The 21459-nt window shown below is 45.4% G+C and overlaps 1 protein-coding gene across 3 annotated transcripts in view; it reads right to left on the bottom strand.

The window, feature by feature from the left end:
* PDE4B (phosphodiesterase 4B) overlaps positions 1 to 21459 on the bottom strand; it is a 174400-nt gene that overhangs the window by 145475 nt on the left and 7466 nt on the right. The window contains exons 2-4 of one of the 3 annotated variants that reach the window (XM_048312432.1): positions 12592 to 12726; positions 8245 to 8354; positions 6106 to 6341 (exon numbers count right to left, since the gene is read on the bottom strand). In XM_048312432.1, the coding sequence (XP_048168389.1) occupies positions 6106 to 6341; positions 8245 to 8286 (278 nt within the window). In that variant the 5' untranslated portion in view covers positions 8287 to 8354; positions 12592 to 12726. Of the gene's footprint in view, positions 1 to 6105; positions 6342 to 8244; positions 8355 to 12591; positions 12727 to 21459 lie in introns of those variants that run through there. The other 2 variants (XM_048312431.1, XM_048312435.1) reach the window with 2 other exon arrangements.

The raw sequence follows: 21459 nt of genomic DNA, 5'->3' as shown, positions 1-21459 counted from the left end.
TGAACAATATGAACAAATTGAAAATTGTTCAATCCAATATTGAACAAAGCCAACCAAAAACTTAAGGGAAAGAATCAAATCCTGAACTAAACCAACCAAAAACGGAACAGAAAGAATCAAATCCTGACCAAAGCCAACCAAAAATGGAACTGAAAGAATCAAATCCTGACCAAAGCCAACCAAAAATGGAACGGAAAGAATCAAATCCTGACCAAAGCCAACCAAAAACTGAACGGAAAGAATCAAATCCTGACCAAAGCCAACCAAAAACTGAACGGAAAGAATCAAATCCTGAACTAAATCAACGAAAAACTGAAGGGAAAGAATCAAATCCTGACCAAAGCCAACCAAAAACTGAAGGAAAAGAATCAAATCCTGACCAAAGCCAACCAAAAACTGAACGGAAAGAATCAAATCCTGAACTAAATCAACGAAAAACTGAAGGGAAAGAATCAAATCCTGACCAAAGCCAAACAAAAACTGAAGGAAAAGAATCAAATCCTGACCAAAGCCAACCAAAAACTGAACTGAAAGGATCAAATCCTGACCAAAGCCAACCAAAACTGAACTGAAAGGATCAAATCCTGACCAAAGCCAACCAAAACTGAACGAGAGCCATCTAATCATGGAGTCATGGAACAGTTGGGGTCGGGAGGGCCCTCAAAGCTCAGCTCGCTCCGAATCCCCGGCCTTGGACACTCCCCAGGCTTGAATGTCCTGGATCAGCTGAGACCCAGCGGGCTCTGCAGGTAAAAACAAACCGGGTTTGCTCTTTCTTTTGAGATGAGTTATCATTAGTCAGAGAATTCTGTCAAACTCGTGTCTGATTCAGCTTTTCCATCAAGTCTATTTCCATAATTTTCATTTATTTTCTCTTCGAGCGAGGGTGAAGTTTGAAGAAAATATTTCAGAAGCTTCGTTGTCTTCTGCTGATTAACAGTGACTCATTCCTTCCCGTTCCACACACACCCCGAGCTGTCTTTTTGCACTCAGGGTTGAGGTGTATAATTAAAACTGAAGCATTAAAAGCCTTTTTTGGTGTGTGCCTCTGTTTTCTACCACTGTTATCTCCAGGCAAATTGTGCAGCTCCGAACTTCAGGTTGATCCTTAATAAAATTATTGGGATCACCTTGCAATTCACACAAAAAGGGGGTGTTGTGTTTGGAGCATTTAGAGTAAAATTCAATGAATTTAATAAATGTAAATGGATTAAAAGATTAGGTGGCAACAACAAAATAGAAGTTGTGGCCAAAAAGTGATTTCGAAATAATGATAATTTTAATTCATGACCTATGATTAATCCATCTTAAAATCCCTCTGTGCAACTACACCTGGTATTAATCATAGGTATTTTATTTAGGCCTCCAAGGAAACATAAAGTTTTTGGAAGCTGCAAGAGCTCCAGAAACGGATGGCACCAGCCAAAATCTAAATATAGGCAGACAAAACACTTCTCTGGGTATTTTTAGCTGGGAATTAACTGCAGAGCTAAGTCAGAGAGAGCAAAATCACCTTTTTTCCCAGGTTTTTTGGGATAGGTCGGCATTTGGACTGACACAGCAGCAGTGACCACTGGATATTCAGGGTGCACATGGGTTTTTCTGGATATAAAGGATTTTTGGGGTTTATTTGTATAAAAACTCCAGGATTTGAGGTGGGATGTCAGATGTGACCCCCCCAAACCCCTGTGAGTGCCACGCACCACCATGGCTTGGGTTCATTGCTCTGACTGAGCCTCTGTTCCATGTGGGAGTAACCCCATCCCAAGCAGTGCAGGAGATGGGATATTCCCTGTGGGAACACTTCACAACACTGGCAATAATCCCATCCCAAGCAGTGCAGGAGATGGGATATTCCCTGTGGGAACACTTCACAACACTGGCAATAACCCCATCCCAAGCAGTGCAGGAGATGGGATATTCCCTGTGGGAACACTTCACAGTGTGAGGAAACAACAAATTTTGGAGAAGTCGTTTCCCTAAATTCTCCATCACCATTTCCTCCTCCAGGTCTCTGTGAGGTGTTAAAATGGCAGCAACAAGGATGAAAAATCCAAGGAATTGCCTCTTCCCACACCAAACCAGGCCCCTGCTTCCCACCTTGGGCTTTTCAAACGGATTCCAGCTTTGGTGCCCACCTGTAATTTTTATGATCCACCTGCAGACAACCCAGGGACTCTCATCTCCCAGCAACATTCCCAGCTTTTCCCACTGGCCTGAGGGATCCCAGCACTCCAAGCTCCCACCAAATCCAGATTCCATCCCCAGGAACAAGCCCTGAACAGACCAGGAAATATTTGCACCAACTGAAAACAAAATCCCAGAGCAGACAAAATCCTTCAGGGCTGTTCCCAGATTCCTCCAAGACATCTTTGATATTGTTGGGAAACGTAGGAAAAACCCCAGGAATTCTGAGTTTCAGGATTAGGTTTCCACAGACATTTCCCAGAAACAGCAAGGAGTAATTAAAACCTCTTTTCCCTGTGGATTATGGGATGTTCTGAGGAGCACCACTGACCTCCTTTTCCAAGGGAAGGAAATGCCCCCCAGAAACACGGAGCAGGCTTTGGAAATCCAGGAAGGATGTTCAAGCAGAATAATTGATCCTGCTCATTAGCACGAAAACTGATGGGATTTATGGAAATTATCCATATTTTGAACCAGCTGATGTCCATCCTGTGATTTAAATCATTTTAAATAGCGGTATAAAAATTAAAACCCCATTTTAAAGTCTTTTTTCCTTCAGGTTTTTGATTTTTCATACCACATGGGAAGCCAGCTCATCAATTTTTTTTCCTATTCCAAGCTTGCAGCACATTCCTTCAGTTCTCATCTACGGGAATTTGAAATTAACTACAAAATAAGACTCCACTTTCTCAAGGTATTATCCCAAGGTCTGGAACAACATTGAAAAAACAAAACAAAATTTAAAAAAAACTCCTCACACTTCTCCAAAACATCATTTCCTTCTGAATTTCTGGGATTCATCCTACAATTCCTGTTAAAGTTTCCTAAACATTTCCTTTCATCCACAGGATTTACAGACATGGAAGGAGCATCTGCTTGGTTTCCCAGCCTGATTCCAGCTTTATTATCCTTAATTCTCCATGCAAATCTCATCCCCTTTATCATTCTAACTCTCCTTATCTAGCCCTCAATTAATCCCCACTTATCTATCCCTCAATTAATTCCCATTTTATCAATCCCTCAATTAATTCCCATTGTATCAATCCCTCAATTAATTCCCAACAGCTTCACAGGGACTTCACAGACGAGATGGCTCTGGCTGAAGCCAGAATTCCCAAGGAAGGTTTGGAGTCACTCAGTGCCCAAAATTATCCCGAATTTCGGTTTTATTTAGCTTTTCACACTGTTTTTAATTTGCTGCCCACCACCACCATCTGGAGAACAACGGGAGTACTACAGGAGTAGAGACTGAGTAGATTTATCCCAGTTCCAGGAAGGTTTCCAGGTGGATGTGGGGAATAGGATCAATCCCTTCATATTTTCCTTTTAGATTCTCATCCCCAGGCTCCACAATAAAATTATTCCAGAAGAAACAGCCCATAAATGAGGGGTAACAAGGCAGCAAGTCCATATTTTAATAAGGCATTTAATGCCATATCCTAAGTATTTACCAGACCCACTAAATCCTAAAAAAGTGCATATATTTAATATTAAACCAGATCAGCTCCTCATGGAATTCCTAAAGCCTTGATTTCTTCATGCTTTGGGATTCACCATAAATCCCATTTTTGTTTCAACATCAAGATCTGCTGCAACCCTTCAAAATATCAACATATCCCCACGCACCTGAGGGAAACCTGGAGAAATGGTGGGAATGAGCTGCCAAATCCAACCCAGGAGATGCTAAGGATCAAAAAAATTGGGAAGAGAACTCTTTTGGATGCTCCAAGTGCAGCTACAAATTTATTCTTCACACCCTAGCTCTTCCCTCCTGCCTGGATTTCCTATCACAAAGCTGGAGTTATAAAATATGGAGCAGGATGGGGGAAACATTGGAACAACTTGGATGAAAATAGGGACAAAAATTGTGGAAAAGCAGCTTCCAAGATTTCCCTACTCAGATTGTCACCTGAGGATCTCTATCCCATATCCCCCCTGCCTTGCAGCATCCATAAAAGCTGTTTTTTGTGACTATTCCCTTTCTTTTCCACACAAAATATTATTACATCACAGCTGGTTTGGAATTATTGCTTTGGGATCAGCCTCCCTTTTTTTTTTTGGCTGGTTACCAGCAGCTGTCTCCAGAAACATTTTCCATGTTTTATCCACTATTTTTTTTCCTTCAAATCCTCAATTAATTTGGTTTTTGGCCATTAATAAGCACTGAGTTTGCAGTTTTGTTGGACTTCTATCCCATATCCAGGATCATCTCCAACTTCAACTTTCCATGACTCCACAGCTGGGCTCCCTGAGAGGATGGGCAGGCCCTGAGTCACTGGGAATTCTGTAGGGAAGAACTGCCTGGAATGGGGTAGAGCTCAGTGCTAACCTGGTCCAGAACTCCTCAACGCCTAAAACTTAAATAAAAAATGGGAATGTTCAGACCAGTTCTTTTAGGATGGGCCAGTGTAAGTGGTCAGGGAGGTGAAGATTGGGATTAAATAAAAAATGGGAATGTTCAGGCCAGTCCTTGTAGGATCAGCCAGTGTAAGTGGTCAGGGAGGTGAGGAGGATGCAGAAACAGGAGCTGGGACAGTGCTGCATCCCAGTCACACCAGCAACTCCCAGTTCCTATGGAAAACTGGGAATCTTACAGCACTACAGAACAGCAACAACCTGAGCAGTGTTGTCAGGGCTCCCTGGGATCGGCACACACCGTTCCAAGAAAATCCCCATCCATGGATTGCGCTGAAACGGAAAAGAGGAGCAGCGGTGCCCTCTTGTGTTCCAGGGAAACTGCTGCTAAATCCACGGCGTTTCTCCCAAACCATGGACAGAGGCACATTCCAAGCTCTGAGCGAATCCATCCTTCCAAGTCACCCTATGGAAAGGCTCCCGCTGGCCTGGCAGTCAGGAATACAAATTCCTGCCCCACAAAAGGGAACATTTGCACAATGCTACAGAGGTGAACCAACCCTTTTATTGCCAGAATTCCCAATCCATCTAAAATTAGGGAACTCATGGCTCCATTTATCCCAGCAATTAAATCACAAAACCTGGACAAAAGCTCCTGCAATTCCTCTATCTCAGCTATCCAGGGCAGTTTAGAAATCCTATTTTCAGCAGGAAAACTCTTTCCAAAGGACTTTAACAAATGGATTTGGGATGTCCTCTAGAGCTGCTTGAATGCAAACTGCGGAGCGCTGAGCTTAACAGAAACCCAGATTCCAGCTTGGAACAATGATGGGAACGTGAACCAGCAAATGGAGCTGAGAGAGGAAAGTTCAGAACCTAAAGCTGACTCTAAACCCAAAGCTGAGAGCACAGGATTTAAGGTGACATTGACATCATCTCCATGTTCCTACGACAAGCAGGACACACATCCTTCTTTTGCCATAAAATCCAGTTCCAGCACAGGGACACTCAGGGCTTTGCCTTCCTCCTCTCCCTCTGGATTAATTCCCTTGTTCTGGCACTTGGCATCAGCTCCAGTTTTGGAACTCACCCTGGAGCGACCCCCTTGTAATCAGCTCTCTGATGGTTTCTCGGGGACTTATCTCGAGCTTAATTTTAGATCCAGTGGGGTTTTTCCCAAGCCTTTTTCCTCCCACAAGAGCCAGAAACATCCAGAGAGTTAAAGCCTTTTCCTCAACCATTTGTGGAAGTTTACCACCACCCTGAACTCGTGTGGGTGCCAAGTCAGGAACAAAAATCCTCCGGTCAAGACCGGAATCAGAAGTTTCAGGAGAGTTTTTTTAACAAAGTAGAATTTCCAAAAAAACACAAAAATAATTTGCTTCATAAACTTACATCCACGCTACACCAACATTGATCAATCAGATGAAAACATATCATCTGTGTGTTTTAAGTTAAAAACGGAGGAAAAAGCCTATTTGAAACCAGAAAACAACCAACCAACCAACCAACCAAACGAATTAATTCCTAAAACCACAATTAGACGCGACTGATAGGACCTACCAGTCGTGGTAGGTGGTGATGGCAATGCTGGGAGGCGGCAGCAGGGGCAGCGTGGTCGGCCTGCACACGATGTCCCTGTCGGGTGTCCTGGCCCTCTCCGTCTGCCGCTGGGACAGCGGCGGCAGCTGCAGATTCCCCGAGCAGCACCTGCGGCCCCTCCACAGGTCAATGCCCAGGGCGTGGCTGGAAGTGCTGTAGGATTTGCTGAGCCCACATTCCAGGTAATCCAGGGAGTTCTGCAAACACACAGAGGCCACTCAAGTTTCTAAATTCTGCAAACAAAGGATTTCCTCCATGAGGATAAACTACAATTCTCCAGCCAGAGTTATGGCAGGAGATGAGAACTCCACAGCTCCAGAACCTGGCACAGCCTGACTGCTCTGCTTTTTATTGTATCATCATCAATGCACTTGGAAATTCACTCAGAACTCATCCAAGCTAATTCCAACCTCACTGAACACTTCCTCTCGAGAGAGGAACATCCAGCTTGGCTCCCCTGACACTGCTGGGAGAAATAATCCCCAAAAACCCATTTGGATCCTTCTCCACACAACCCAGGGACTCTCATCTCCTGACAGAACATTCCCAGCTCTTCCCACTGGCCTGAGGGATCCCAGCACTCCAAGCTCCCACCAAATCCAGATTCCATTCCCAGGAACAAGCCCTGAACAGACCAGGAAATATTTCCACTGACTGAAAACAAAATCCCAGAGCAGACAAAAATCCTTCAGGGCTGTTCCCAGATTTCTCCAATTTGATCTCTGTTTTGATCAGTTGAAGCTTTTCCCTCTTCTAATTCCTCCTGATTTTTATTTGAAACACCCCCATGATCTCAGAGTGGGCTGTCAGTCTCCCAGAAGCTCATCCAGGAGTTCTCCCACAGCAGAACACCTTTGGTGTCACCCAAAGAATTCAGCTCCTCAAAGAGAGTTGTCCAAAATAAATGAGGTTATTTTTGTATTCCATGTGGTGAGCTTTCAGGAGAAGCTGAATTTAATCACAGAATATTTATCTTTATGGCCACATTGATCCTCTTCTTCTACCTGCTCCCGAATTTTGATTTTTCCAAACCCTAAATCCCTCTGTTCACTTTCCCTATAAATCCCTACCACATTCCCAGCCAGGACTGGGGACCCAGAGAAAATGAGTGAGGTTTAGTTATCCATCATCACTTATTAAGTCCTTCATGACTGGTTGGACTCCATGATCTTGGAGGTCTTTTCCAACCTAAATGATTCCATGGAATGCAAAGCACGAGCTCTCCATTGTCTTTCACAGCCCAAAATCGGGTGGAAAACACTCCTGGGAATGGCAGGAAGGAAAACCCCTCTCCTGCAGGAGGATCTGGCTCCACCTGCCTTTTCCAACAGGCTTTGGTAATTATTTGTCATTATTTGAGAAGTGCCCAGCAGGCTTTTGTGCCTTCTCAGCACATTTGAGATGGTTTTCCATGAAAATCAGGACTGAGGACTGAGCAGATCCAGCCTCGTGCTCAGGAAAAGGGCCCATGGAGCTGTGCAAAACTTGGGATAAGAGTGGGAAACAACACTTATTTACCGGAGAACTGCTCCAGGATACACCAACCCTTATTTTCCACTCTTTTCCTAAACATTCCAAGTGATTTCCCATTTTTTGGGAGCCCTATGACAAACCAGCCAATTGAGGCTGTGGTTATCAGGCCATCACTCCCAACGGAGACATTTCCCCAGGGAATGGGATCTGGGGTTCAATTATTTGGGAATTTCCATGGCAATTAGCAAAGGTAATAATGAAATAAAAAATCCATCATCATATCAAGTGTTGAGTTGTTGAAATACCAATATATTTATACATAAAAAAGGTGGGATCCAGAGCAAATACTCCATAAATCCCACCAACATTCCCTGTCCACAGACCACCAGCCCATACAAAACCTGTATAAAACTCCTCTAAACCTTTCACAGGTTCCTTTTTTAATGTGCTGGGCTTATTTTCTGCTTATTATATAAAAATCCTCCACGATGATCCGTCAGCAATCAAAGCCACACCAGATTATATTTAAAAAATGAGACAAAATCAACTTTTTAGCTCATTTTTACTAGGAAAAAAACGGAACAGGAAAGGGAAAAAAGGAAAACTAGAACTTCAGCAGGAACTCACCTCATCTGCAGTCACTGTCATGACACTTCTGCTTTTCTTCATTATTGAGATTTGAGTGCAGCCCCGGATAAAAAAACTTCTGGTGAATGCAATTTCTTCCGAGGGGCAAGCTGAAAGAAAAAAACCAACCTATTTTTGAATAACCAGCTGGGTTTGCTAACAAATGAACTGCTAAATTCAGAGCTGGTTTATCCCTGGCTCCCCATTCCGATAAAATTATCGAATTAAGGCTGGAGAGAAGATTTTTAAGCTCATCAAGTCCAACCCTCAAGCAGCACCTCTGTGTCCCCTACTAATCTGTGTCCCCAAGTGCCACCCCCACGCCAGCGCTGGCTTCCCACACTTCTGTTTCCCACTCTTATCCCAAGTTTTGCACAGCTCCATGGGCCCTTTTCCTGAGCACGAGGCTGGATCTGCTCAGTCCTCAGTCCTGATTTTCATGGAAAACCATCTCAAATGTGCTGGGAAGGCACAAAAGCCTGCTGGGCACTTCTCAAATAATGACAAATAATTACCAAAGCCTGTTGGAAAAGGCAGGTGGAGCCAGATCCTCCTGCAGGAGAGGGGTTTTCCTTCCTGCCATTCGCAGCTGGGGCACTCCCAGTTGTTTCCATTTCCTTGGGCTTCCTCATGCAGCACTCCCATTTATCCCTCCCTGGCAGCCAGAGCATTCCCAGTGCTCACATGCACACCACGTTTGTGGATGGTGCTGCTGCAGCAGTGCCCATCCCGGGGCTGTGGGATCTGTGTCCCAAAGCACCTCCCCAGCTTCTCTCCACACAGGCATGGGCAGGGATGAGCCAAGGACAGCAACGAGGACTCGGGGATGCTTCCCCCAGGATCCACGGCCGTCACCAGAGCCAGACAGTGGGAAAAACAGGAGTATGGCCTGGTGGAACCCTGCTGTTATGGTAAGAACCCACAGGAATGACCTGCGCAGCCCCAGGGTGGGTTTAGGGTTAGGTTTGGAGTTAGGGTTAGGGCAGGACCTGCACAGCCCTCAGGGTGAGTTTAGGGTTAGGATTAGGGCCTGATCTGCCCAGCCCCTAGGGTGAATTTAGGGTTAAGATTAGGTTTAGGGCATTACCTGCACAGCCCCCAGGGTGTGTGAAGGGTTACAGTTAGGGCAGCATCTGCACAGCCCCTGGATGGGTTTAGGGTTAGGATTAGGGTTAGGATTAAGATTAAGGTGTGACCTGCACAGCCCCCAGGGTGGGGTTAGACCCTGGAGCAGCGGAAGGGTTTTTAAAACCCCGAAGCGTGGCAAAATTCCATCTCCACAAACCTCAGCTGGCTCCTCACCCTCAGCACATTTAGGAGTGAGAAAACTCATGGAATCATGGATCATGGAATCATGGAATGCTAACGTGGAAGAGACCCCAAGGATCACCTGCTCCCACCTTCCTTGGCAGCACCCCTGTCTGGACGAGCCCCAGCACCCTCTGCAGCTGAACGTGTCCGGTGCTGGGAATGCACTGCTGGGAATGCACTGCTGGGAATGCACTGCTTCCCTGGGGAATGATCCCATTGTGACCAATTCTCCTCCTGCCTCCAAGAGCCTTCGCCCTTCCAGCAGCACTGAAGTCGTGCTCAAGGGGCAGAGTCGAAGTTTAGATTAGGTTGAATGATTTTATTGATCTTCAACAATGATGAGAAATTAAAACGCTGTTACTAAAAGGATTAAATGATCCATCCCCAGATATCAATGTTAAATATTCCCATGACATGCACACAGAGGGATAACATGGGATGACTGCTTGCTGCCAGAAAAAAAAACGGATTCCCCTTTATATGTTGGCAAAATCCATGGAAAAACCAAAAAGAAGCAGCAGAACTGTGTTTAATGAAGTCCAATTTGGGCTTAATAAAGCCCAGTTTGGGGTGTTTGTCACTGCCCTGCTCTACAGGGATTGGGATCCCAACACAAACTGCATTTCCTTCCTGAAAATGTGCAAGTTCACAAACTGGCATGGAGAAGTACGCAAAGACAAAATAAAGAAACACCCACAGAAACAAATATCCAGGGAAACTTCTGAGAATCACGGAATCATCAAGGCCAGGAAAAGACTCTAAGATCATCAATTTCAACCAGCACCACCTTCACATTCTCCACTAAACCTCAACCCACACATTCTTTGGGGAAAAAAAAATCTGGAGGAGTAAGAGTTGAAGAATATCTCCAAAATTTTGCTGAACTCCAGGATCAGGCTGGACAGCAGGAAATGGGATGTGGAGGGATGGACCAGGCTGACTCACCTGGAAGATCATTTCTGTGAAAATCTCAGGCTGCTCACACCACAACTTTATAAATATTTATCAATTTGTCCAAGCAAATTTAAGCAGGACACGGATAAAGACAAAACCCAGCTTTTGTTCTGTGGGAATTGCAGTTCTGAGGCCTGAAGAAAACCCAATGCTTCCTTTAGTCATGACTAAATTCCCATTAAAATCTGACTCATTCTTTCCTGTGCCTTCCCAGGAAAATCTGACACTTGGGATGAACATTTAAGGGGAGAATAAACCAGAGGAAAACACTCCAAAGAGGCTTCCTGGGAATTTTTTCCTCACGAACTTTTTCTCATTGATGCAGACTTTTATTACATGCAACGAGTTCCTCTCCAGCACCCAAATCCTCCAAAAAAACCCTGTATCCCAGAGGATTGGTTGGGTGTGGGAGCAGGGAATGCTGAACAGCAGCAAAGCTTTGGATTTGTTACTAATTTGTGAAGAAAAATCAGTGCTGCAGTTGGGTGTAAACTATTTTCTTGGAATATATCCCTACATGGAATATGCATTTTCTTTTTACACCTGAAGATTTTTGTGTTCCATGCCCTTGTGTTTCAAAACTGATGGGAAAACGCTCCAGCAATTCCAGAGGGATCCAGCCAAGGTAGGGATTACAGGGTTCCCAACAGGCAGCTGACAGTGGTGAGGATAAAATCCCATGGATGCACTGGTTTTCCTGATTTTCCTACACTCTGGTTAAAAACAGCTACCCAGCTCATCCAGTGGGAAATCCTCTACTTAGAGAAATCCCTAAAACACATCCTCACACGCAAGTTTGGGAAGGTTTGGAATATGAGGCTCACATTCCATCATGGTGCCGTTCTCCCACGCATTTGGGCTTCTCCATGGGCAGGATTAAAGCCAAAGGGAGATGTGAGGAGCCCATTGATCCCCTCACCCCTGAAGATCCTCCTCTCTCCCAAAACACAGCCAAGGCTGGGTCAGAATCCCATTCCTGCTGCTCCTGTGGAGCTGTTCCCTGGATGAACAGCAGCTTTTTGGAACAGCAGCTGTTTATCCAGCTCCTTCCAGCCTCTAAATCCAGTTCCTCCCACTTCTGCAGAAGGCAGGACACAAATCCACAGTGAAAAACCACAACAAACCCCAGTGAAAGTCCCGTAACACAGCACATCCTGCAGTCCCACACCTGTTCTTCCTCAACTCCACCACATTCCTGGAGCAGGATTTTTCCTCCCAACAAAATGCCGATCCTAAAAATGCTCAGAGATAAACCCAGGCACCTGAATTGAGAATTATTGGAGAAGCTTTGCTAAGGAAAGGGCTGGGATGAAGGAGATCATCTGATCCCACAGGGAATTACATCATTTGTGAACTGGGATTCAAACAGGATTATCCTTAAAATCCGTGAGAACTTCACAGGGAGAAGCACCTACTCAGACAGGGTGACAGCCACCAAAGAAAAGTGACAATCTCAGCTCTGCCTCTCCCAGGAGGAACATATGGGCTCCTATTTAACATAGAATCATGGAATGCTTTGGATTGGAAGGGATTTTAAAAATCATCCAGTGCCACCCCTGCCATGGCAGGGACACCTCCCACTGTCCCAGGCTGCTCCAAGCCCCAATGTCCAGCCTGGCCTTGGGCACTGCCAGGGATCCAGGGGCAGCCCCAGCTGCTCTGGGCAATGAGGAAGGAGGGAAAGGCTGGAACGCTTTCAGAGAGTGTCACTCCAGCACCTCCCTGGGCAACTTATTCCAATGCCCCAACACCCTTCCAGGGAAAAACTGTTCTCCAGTATCCAACCTGAACCTCCTCTGAGGCCGTTCCCTCTCCTCCTGTCCCTGTTCCCTGCGAGCAGAGCCCGACCCCCCCGGCTGCCCCCTCCTGTCAGGGACTTGTGCAGAGCCACAAGGTCCCCCCTGAGCCTCCTTTGCTCCAGGCTGAGCCCCTTTCCCAGCTCCCTCAGCCTCTCCTGGGGCTCCAGCCCCTTCCCAGCTCCCTCAGCTGCTCCAGCCCTCCCTGGACACATCCCTAAGAATTTCCCAACCAGCCCCTTTTTGTTACTTATTTGCTGAGGAAAATGTTGTTCTTTTCTGTGACCTTTTCCTCTTTCTTGTGAACAGCAACAACTCAACTGCTCTGAAGAGCTCCTGGCAGCTCCGAGAAATTCCCTCCTCCTCAGAAAACTCAATCTGTTCTCATTTCCATCAAAAGCTGGGAAGATTTCACAGCACTCTGCAAAATATAAGCAAGGGCATCTATTAGCACCCATGGCTAGAACTTGGGAAAAGTGACTCAGAAAGGAGGGATTTCATGGAATCATGGAATGGTGTGGGTTGGCAGGGACCTTAAAGCTCATCCAGTTCTAATCCCTGCCATGGGACACCTCCCACTGTCCCAGGCTGCTCCAAGCCTCATCCAACCTGGCCTTGGACACTGCCAGAGATCCAGGGGCAGCCACAGCTGCTCTGGGAATTCTATTCCAGGGCCTCCCCATCTTCCCAGCCAAGAATTCCTTCCCAAGATCCCATCCAGCCCTGCCCTCTGGCACTGGGAAGCCATTCCCTGCGTCCTGTTCCTCCATCCCTTGTCCCAAGTCCCTCTCCAGCTCTCCTGGAGCCCCTTCAGGCCCTGCAAGGCCACACTGAGGTCATCCCAAAGCTCCTCTTCTCCAGGCTGAACATTCCCAGCTCTCCCAGCCTTTCCTCCCAGCAGAGCTGCTCCATCCCTTGGATCATCCTGGAGATGGAGGATAAAATCCCACGGATGCATGGGATGAAGCCTGATTTTCCTACACGCTGGTTTTAAAAACAGCTCCCCAGTTCATCCAGTGGGAAATCCACTACTTACAGAAATTCCTAAAACACAGCTTCATGTGCAAGTTTGGGATTCCCAGCCTCCTCTGGATTCCTTCCAACAGCTCCATGTCCTCCCTACGCTGATTCCATGAGCAGGATTCTCCCTGAGAGCCGGCAGCACCTTTATTTCCTGTCACTGCAATTCTTATCACAAATAACTTCTGCTAATTGAGACCTACCAGTATCATCCAGCTGGAGAAGGGATTTTTCCACTTTGGCCTCCCCCAAGGCTCTGGAGAAGGGATTCCTCCACTTCAGCCTCTCCCAAAGCTGCTCTGAGCTCTGTCCTAATTGCCAGGCTGAGTCTAAATCCCAAGTTTGCTGGTTTAAGCCAACAGGCACCAGGATAAGGTCATAAATTTATCTCTAATAACAAATCCAACCAATTTTCCTACTATAAAAAATGTTAAAGGCAGGATGATGTTTGTAGATGCCTGAGAAAATTCCAACAAAGTTGGGCATGGACCAAAAAAATACCTTCAAAATAATTAATTATTATTAAACAGTGCCTTAACTTTGATTAGGAGGTTCCTTCCCAGGGTATCAGCAAGATTAAGAGGATTGCAAGGAGTCCTCTTTCCCTGGAGTCAATCCAATCATTAAGGCTGCCAATAACCCAGTCAGCCTGTCCCAGAAATTCCAGTAATTCTTGGATTTCCAGCAGAGGGGATGACCAAGTTGTCATTTCTCTTCATTTCTTTCAGTTCCAATAAAAAAATGTGTATTTTGCTGTCCTTAGGCCTGACGTGCTCTGCAGCATTCCCATGAAACATGAGCTGGAATTTTCACTGGAATATATGGCCCTGGTTTGACAGGAAACTTCCAGACAAATATTCACAGCTTGGGCAGAAAAAAAATTTGTTTTCCTGACTATGTCAGGGATTTTTATTCTTCTCTTTCTCAAAAGCTCATCTCCTATTGTGGGAAAGTGAACTGAAATTAAAAATCAGTTCTGACAGCTCCGAAGGATTCAGTTGAAGTGTTCCCTGCATCAGGAATTCCAAGGTAATTACCAGGAAAAATGAGGCAGACTATTAAAAGATGCAATTTCTCTCCTCCTTGTTCCCTGAGCAAATGACTTGCAGAGCCTCCCACTCCTCAGAGCAGCTGAGCAGCTCTCAGAGAGCAAAAAACAATTATTATTATTATTTATTATTATTATTATTATTATTTAAAAATCAGTTTAAAAATACACCAAACCCCAGAAAATTCACCCACGTGGATCTTCCCCCTGTAGATTTTCAGGCTGGTTTTTTAAAAACTAGATTTGATGTTCCCCTTGTGTTTGTTGGGAAAGGAGCAGCATCACTGAGCCTTGCTGGCCTTCCCAGAGAAGGGGGATGCTGCAGATCCATCGGGATTAATGTGGGATAAACACTGGAGAAGCAAAGCTCCTGCCTCTCGTTCACTTCTTCCCGTCCTGAACTCACCCACAGGTTGCTCTGCTCCAAGAGAAAAGGTTTTAAAATCCTTTTCTTTGTTTTTCTGGGAAGAGCCAAATATCCTGAAAAGAAGGATTTTTTTCCCCCCTTTTTTTAAATTTTATTTTAGAGCCAAGCAGCAAAGCCACACAAGGACCCCAAGCACAGAACAGAACCAAGCCTACAAACAGAGACCATCCTCATCCTCATCCTCCAGAAGTCTTGGAACAGCAGGATATTCCTCACTTTGCCCGTTTTTCCTGTTGGAAAAACCACTAAGAATAGTGGGGAAAGATGAAATCCATCATCAGAGCAGCAACTTCATTTTTAGGCTTTTAAATCCACTTTTTGGAGGTTTTCCAAGCTCAACCCCCCTTGGAACACTGTAAGAACACCAGAATTCCACAAAGGAATTCCAGGCTGAATCTCCAAACCCCTCAAACCCAAAACTCCACCTCTACAGAGCCAAAAATTGTCCTAAAATCCACTTTTTTAGGCCTTTAAATCCCCTTTTTTTAGGCTTTCTAAGCTCAACCCCCCTCGGGAACACCACAAGAACATCAGAATTCCATCATGGAAACCTAAAAGTCCTTAAACCCAAAACTCCATCTTTGCAGAGGCAAAAATCGCCCCCAAACCCCACTTTTTTTAGGCTTTTAAATTCACCTTTTTTAGGTTTTTAAATCCACTTTTTCTAGGAGAACTCTGGAGAACCAGGGGAAAGCTGAGACCTGCATGGAGGGAGCTTTGAGTAAGTGGAAGTTGTTGGGAAAAAATGAGCTTTAAGGTCTCTCCCAACCCAAACCACTCCAGGATTCCATGATTTATTCCCAGAACACGGGAGGCGAGGATCTGACCGACCCGAGAGTGGGAAAAGGGCTCTCCAGGATGGAGCATCCTGGTTTTCTGTCCACGATAGCTCCTGCTTTTCTCACATCCCAGATTCCAAAACACAACCCTGAGGGCCAGGGAACACCAGCTAAAAATCAGCTCCAACACCTGAGGAAAAACACATTCCATGGCCAATTAGAACCACCATTTCCAGACAAGTATCCCGCTTTTCTCACCACAGGGACACCCAAAATCCAACCAAAAAGGGAAAATGGGGATCTGTGCCACAGCAAGCTCCTGCTGCTGGTTAAATTCCACCCTCCACATCCTCTCTTTTCCCAGGAAAAGGATTCTGGAGCAGAGAAATCGCATTTTCCTAAATATTCACCCAAAACTGCAGAGGCAATGCCTGGCACTGGGAATATTAAAAAAGCCACGACAGCACCGTGGTCAGCTCCAAACCTGCTTTATCCCAGGGTTTTTTTCCATGTTCGCAATTTCCAGACTGAAATTTCTGTCTGCCCATCCAATTAAAAAAAAAGGAAATTAAGACTAAAGGGAAAGTATTTGGCATTCTGGAGATGCTCCCATGTTTTCCAGCAGCCACTACGAGCACTTCCATATTTGATTTCCTATATTCCAAGTGGCATCTTTGACAACACTGATTTATAGCAGGAGATTCAGGGGGGAAAATTGATTTAGAGGGATATTTCAGCTTTCTTCTTCCAGGATTTTTCCTTGGAGCCAAAGCAGATGTTCCTGTTTCCTTTGACTGTGGTTGTTTTCCTTCCTTCTGGATCTGAGATTTTGCTTATTGGGAAAATATTTGCATTATTTTCCATGCCAGGCTGAATTATCAGCTTTTATTTTCTTTTTTTTAAATGAAAAAGTGACTTAGCTCATTCTGCAATTTGCTCCAAAATGGAGTGCTGTGAAGTGAGGTGAGAGTGCCAACTCCAGCGTTTTCTTCCAACTTCTCCCGGTAATTTCTTTCCCAGTTATCAAAACCTCCTTTAATTATGTAGAGTGATCCTTGCAGCACTCCGGGGCTGCCTCTTGCTGAACACTTTGGGAAGTTTTGAACCAATTCCATCCTTCAAAGGCTGCAATTAACGAGGAGAGCCCTGCTCAGTAACCCCTGCTTCCAAAATCCCGGCGCTTCCCGCAAGGAATTATCATTCCACAGGGATCAGCTCCGTGTCAGCGCCCTTTTGTGTGTGACACCATAAAAAATCTGGCTCTTCTGGCCAAGTTATTCAATGCTGAAGTTACAGAGGGAATTGAAAAAGTGGAAATTCCAAAATTTTGGGATGTGGGCGTGTCCCAGGGTGTTCCAAGAGGAATCCCAACCTGGATACATCCAGCCTCACCAGGAAAATCACAGTTCTGTGCAATTCTGGGAAAGGGCAGCAACTGCAAATGGAGCCTGGATGTCAAAAGCCACCAGAGGATGGAATTCCATGGGATATTGGGAAGGAATTCTTGGCTGGGAGGGTGGGGAGGCCCTGGAATGGATTTCCCAGAGCAGCTGGGGCTGCCCCTGGATCCCTGGCAGTGCCCAAGGCCAGGCTGGGAGCAGCCTGGGACAGTGGGAGGTGTCCCTGCCATGGCAGGGGTGGCACTGGAGGAGTTTTAATTTCCCTTCCAACCCAAACCAGTCTGGGATCCTGGGATTTTGGAGGCTGAGGCTTTGAAGCACAAAAGGATCATTTCCAGCTAAGCCAGGATATTCTTCCACCCTAACCTAAGGCTCTCTGGAAAGAACAATGTCCCAACAACACCCAAGTATTTTATTTCTGGGCAACCAGTGCTGCAAATACAAAAATTCAACACAGAAATTCTTCAAGTCACAGGAGCCACCCAACTTCTCTGCAGGATTTCCCGTTTTATTCTTAGGATGTGTTTTTCTTGGACAAAAAATGTGGATTAAGAGGATGCACAACTCACTTGGAGCCTCCCAAATCATGAAATCCCTGCCCAGCTCCCTGAATCCCCAAGGAGCACCAGGAGAGGAATTTTAAACTCTCATCTTTTGGGACTACTTTGCTGGAAAGCTGAAGGGCACCTGTATTCCTGGAAAAAGCCAGCAGGATTTAATTACTACATGGATTTGACAGCAGGGATTATCCTCCCTGTAAAATTTAAAGCAAAACAACAATGTCTTTCTTACAGCTGGAGAAGATAATTATTAAAACAGAATTTAAAAATCAGTTTTTCAACCTGTCCTCATCACCTCGGGAAGGAGAAGATCAAAAATCCCACGTTATCCAAGGAACAGAATATTTTCTTGGAATTTTTACTACAATCAGACACTCCCCTGCAATTTTTTTACATTAAATGTATGTTCATTCATCTTGCAGGAACAGAGAATCACAGCGGGCAGGGTCGGAAGGGACTTTAAAGATCCTCCAGGGATCTCACAATAAATGTTTCTATTGATTAAATGAAGACTGATTGTTTTGAACCTTAGTTGCTGATAGATAAAAGGTTAAATTTGGTTCAGAAATTAAACTGAACACAAGAATTCCACATAAACCTGAAGCTGAGAGGCAAACACAGAGACATCTCCAAGTTGAGTCTTAAATCTATATTTTTTTTTTAATAAATCCCAATTCTTGCCCTTTTAAAAACTCATTTACACCTGAGCAGATGCAAGAAATCCCTAAATATTGCCCAGGGATTTTCAGATCACCACAGACCATTCCAACAGCAAATTACTTCAGCTTTACAACCGGAAAATAATTACCCAGTTAATTCCTCACCGAAACCTCGTTGTTCCCAAGGGGCTGCACACAGCCAGGAGAATTAGGGAATAACAAACCTTGGCTAGAAAGGTTTATTATTAATTCTGGATGCAAAATACTCCAAAAAGCAGCCAAAATCCCAGATTGGTTGGGATTGGGAGGGTCCTTAAGGATCATTTCATGCCAAACCTTTCCACAGGCAGGGAAACCTTCCATTAAAGAAGCATCCCAGATTTCTGCACTCCTCGATTCATCCATGAATCCCTGCCAGAAACACCTGGAGAGAGGCAGGTGATACAGATTTTCCAGTAAAACTTTCCCATTTTACACCAATATTTTTAATGAGGACAACAAAATGAATGCACTTCCTTCTGCAGGAAGATCCCACATAAATTCTGGGAAATAAATTCCTTTTTTTTGTAGGTATCCTCCTTCCAAGGGGCCTCCAGAAAGGAGCTGGTGCTGCTTTGAAGGACACAGGAACCTCCAGATTCCTCCTTCCTTATTCCCCATCCTGAAAGAGCCTCTTGGAATGACACTGCCACTTATTTGGGGTGAGTTTTCCCAACTTTTCATGGATCACCAGACATGCAGAGAGACGAGAGTGATGGCATGAGTTGGTTTTCCTGCTCAAGGTTTGGGAGATCCTTTTCCATGCCTATTCCAGAGCTTCCCAGGCACAGACAGAGCGGAAAGCAGGGAAAGGGAAGCTCCAGCTCTCCTTCTGTGGGCTCCCAGATCCCTTCCCCCGGAGCTGAGTCACTCGGATCATACATTCCAACCTCAGCTTCCCAGTTACTATAACAACTTAATGGATTTCTTCTCATTATTAATTACATTCTGCCCTAATCTGCTGCTCCAGGATCAGGGGGAAGCACTCCAGGAGAGCTTCCCTTTTCCCTTCTCCCTGCCAAGGGCTTTTCATCCCCAGCTCGCTCCCACATTCAGGTGCTGCCCTCATGAAGCTGCTTCCCCGGAGATAAGGAAATGCTCATATTCCTCCCTTTGAAAACTCAGAATAGAAGGAAATGGATTTTTTCCTCAAAACAAACAAGATGCCCAAAATAAAACTGCAAAATCTGGGCCCTCAGCTGTTTTCCCGCAGCAAATGTGGAGCAGGGAACAGCTTGGAACATAATCCAGCCTAGCACGGAGAGAATGAGCCCTTTGGAAGCAAAGCCAGAGCAAAGGAGCAGCTGGAACCTGATTTATTGGGTCTGAGCTGCACATCCTCGGGGCATGAGTGGGAAACCTCTGCTGCTGGAAAAGGCAGGAAAAGGCAATGAACCCCAGGCCAATGCCAGAGTGAGCAGAATGAGCCCCTTCCATTTTCCTCTGCATCAGCTTTGGAGCTGGAGAGCTGAAGGGCCACCTCTACCCAAGAGAGGAGAACAGAAGGATTTCCCCTCCCTTCCCTTGGCAGCACCATGGGATGGCGAGGATGGAAGAGTTTCCTCAGGCTGAAGAGCAGGGAAGGATAGCAGGGAAAGAGGGCATTGCCTGCTCCATTCCCACGGGGATCAAACAGCACTGACCCCACAGAACCACAGCATTCCAGACTGGTCTGGGTTAGGAGGGACCTTCAATTCCATCCCATCCCACCCCCACCATGGGCAGGGACACCTTCCACCATCCCAGGCTGCTCCAAGCCCCAATGTCCAGCCTGGCCTTGGACACTGCCAGGGATCCAGGGGCAGCCCCAGCTGCTCTGGAAAAGCTCAACTTTACCCTCACAGTCAGGAATTTCTTCCCCCTCACCACATCTCTCCCACCCGATTTCCCTTGGCTTGGGAACAGCCTGTGCCTCCTCACAAATGACTGCAGGTCTCTGATGGAAGTTTTGGCAGATTCCCAGAGAATTTATAAATGAAAATTCCAATATCACTTGATCCGTTTATTTTTGGAAATGTGTCTCCTGCTCACTGAAAGAAAGAAGTCCCACTTCACATGCCAGCCCAAAAATACAAAAACCACTGGGTGCAATGGAGAACCTGAACTTCCTGCAGCTGGAATGGCTCAGGAATGAAGCATTCCTGCTCTTTTCTCCATTTAATTTCCCAGTTTTAGGCATGGAATGCAGAACTGAACTCATCTGCAGAGCCATCAAAACACAGGATAATTTTAAGCCCCCAGCCAGATGGAGAACACTCCTTGCACCCTCCTCTGCAGGAAAAGGGAAGAGGATCTGAGCCCACAGGATTCCAACAGGGAAAGAAGCCTTCTCCAGATATTTTACCTTAAAAAGAATCATGGAAAAGATGATTTGATTATATTTAGTGTGAAAAGCTGCACTGCTTTAGTCACCAAGTCACAGATAAATACAGGGGGAACATTTTTATGCTGCCTCCAATTTTTTTCCATCTCAAATGACAAATTCCCATAAATTTCATTCCTCCCATTAAAGGGCAGCTGTTACACACCTACAAATACCCTTTAAAAACCCATCCATGCAACCACACTTCCAAAAAAAATTAATGGAACTATGGGTCTGAAATCCAAAGCAGCACAAGGCAGCTGCTGGAACTCCCAGCATCAATCCAGGCACAACTTCCTTGCTCCCAAAGGCACAGTATCAACAATAAACCCCAATATAGGCTTGGTTTCCTGGAAAGTTAAAGAAAATCTGGTTTATCCAACCAAAAACGTAGGAATTGCTCTACTGGGAAGCAAATGCCCAGCACTAAACTGGTGTTGGATCCATGAGACAGCACCAGATGGACAAAAAAATGGAATAATTAAACATCTCTGGTGAGTAAAATGGGAAAAGGAATAGCCAGGAATACTCCAGGGATTGCACTGTATTCCAGCCTGATCATACAGTGAATCATGGAAGGGAGAAGGGAATTTTGGGGGGATTGGCTGCCATTCCATGAGAGGAGTTTGGGAGATTTCTCCTGCTTATTCCTGGCTTTCTAAACAAACAACCCCAAGATGCTGCATCAATTCCTCCTGCAGTGAGAGCCACCAGCAAAACCCACACCAGGAACACCTCAGGTCACAGAAGAAATCCATTATTTCATCCAGGAAAACTCACCAAAGCTTCTTAAAAGTCAGGAAGAGTATGCTCAGAGCTCAATCATTATTTTTTAATCATAAAGCATCTCTGTTTTTCCA

Source organism: Corvus hawaiiensis, chromosome 9 (genome assembly GCF_020740725.1).
Source record: "Corvus hawaiiensis isolate bCorHaw1 chromosome 9, bCorHaw1.pri.cur, whole genome shotgun sequence".
Classification (NCBI taxonomy): Eukaryota; Metazoa; Chordata; class Aves; order Passeriformes; family Corvidae; genus Corvus; species Corvus hawaiiensis.
The sequence above is the reverse complement of the archived record's forward strand: the minus strand, read 5'-3'. Positions and strand labels throughout refer to the sequence as shown.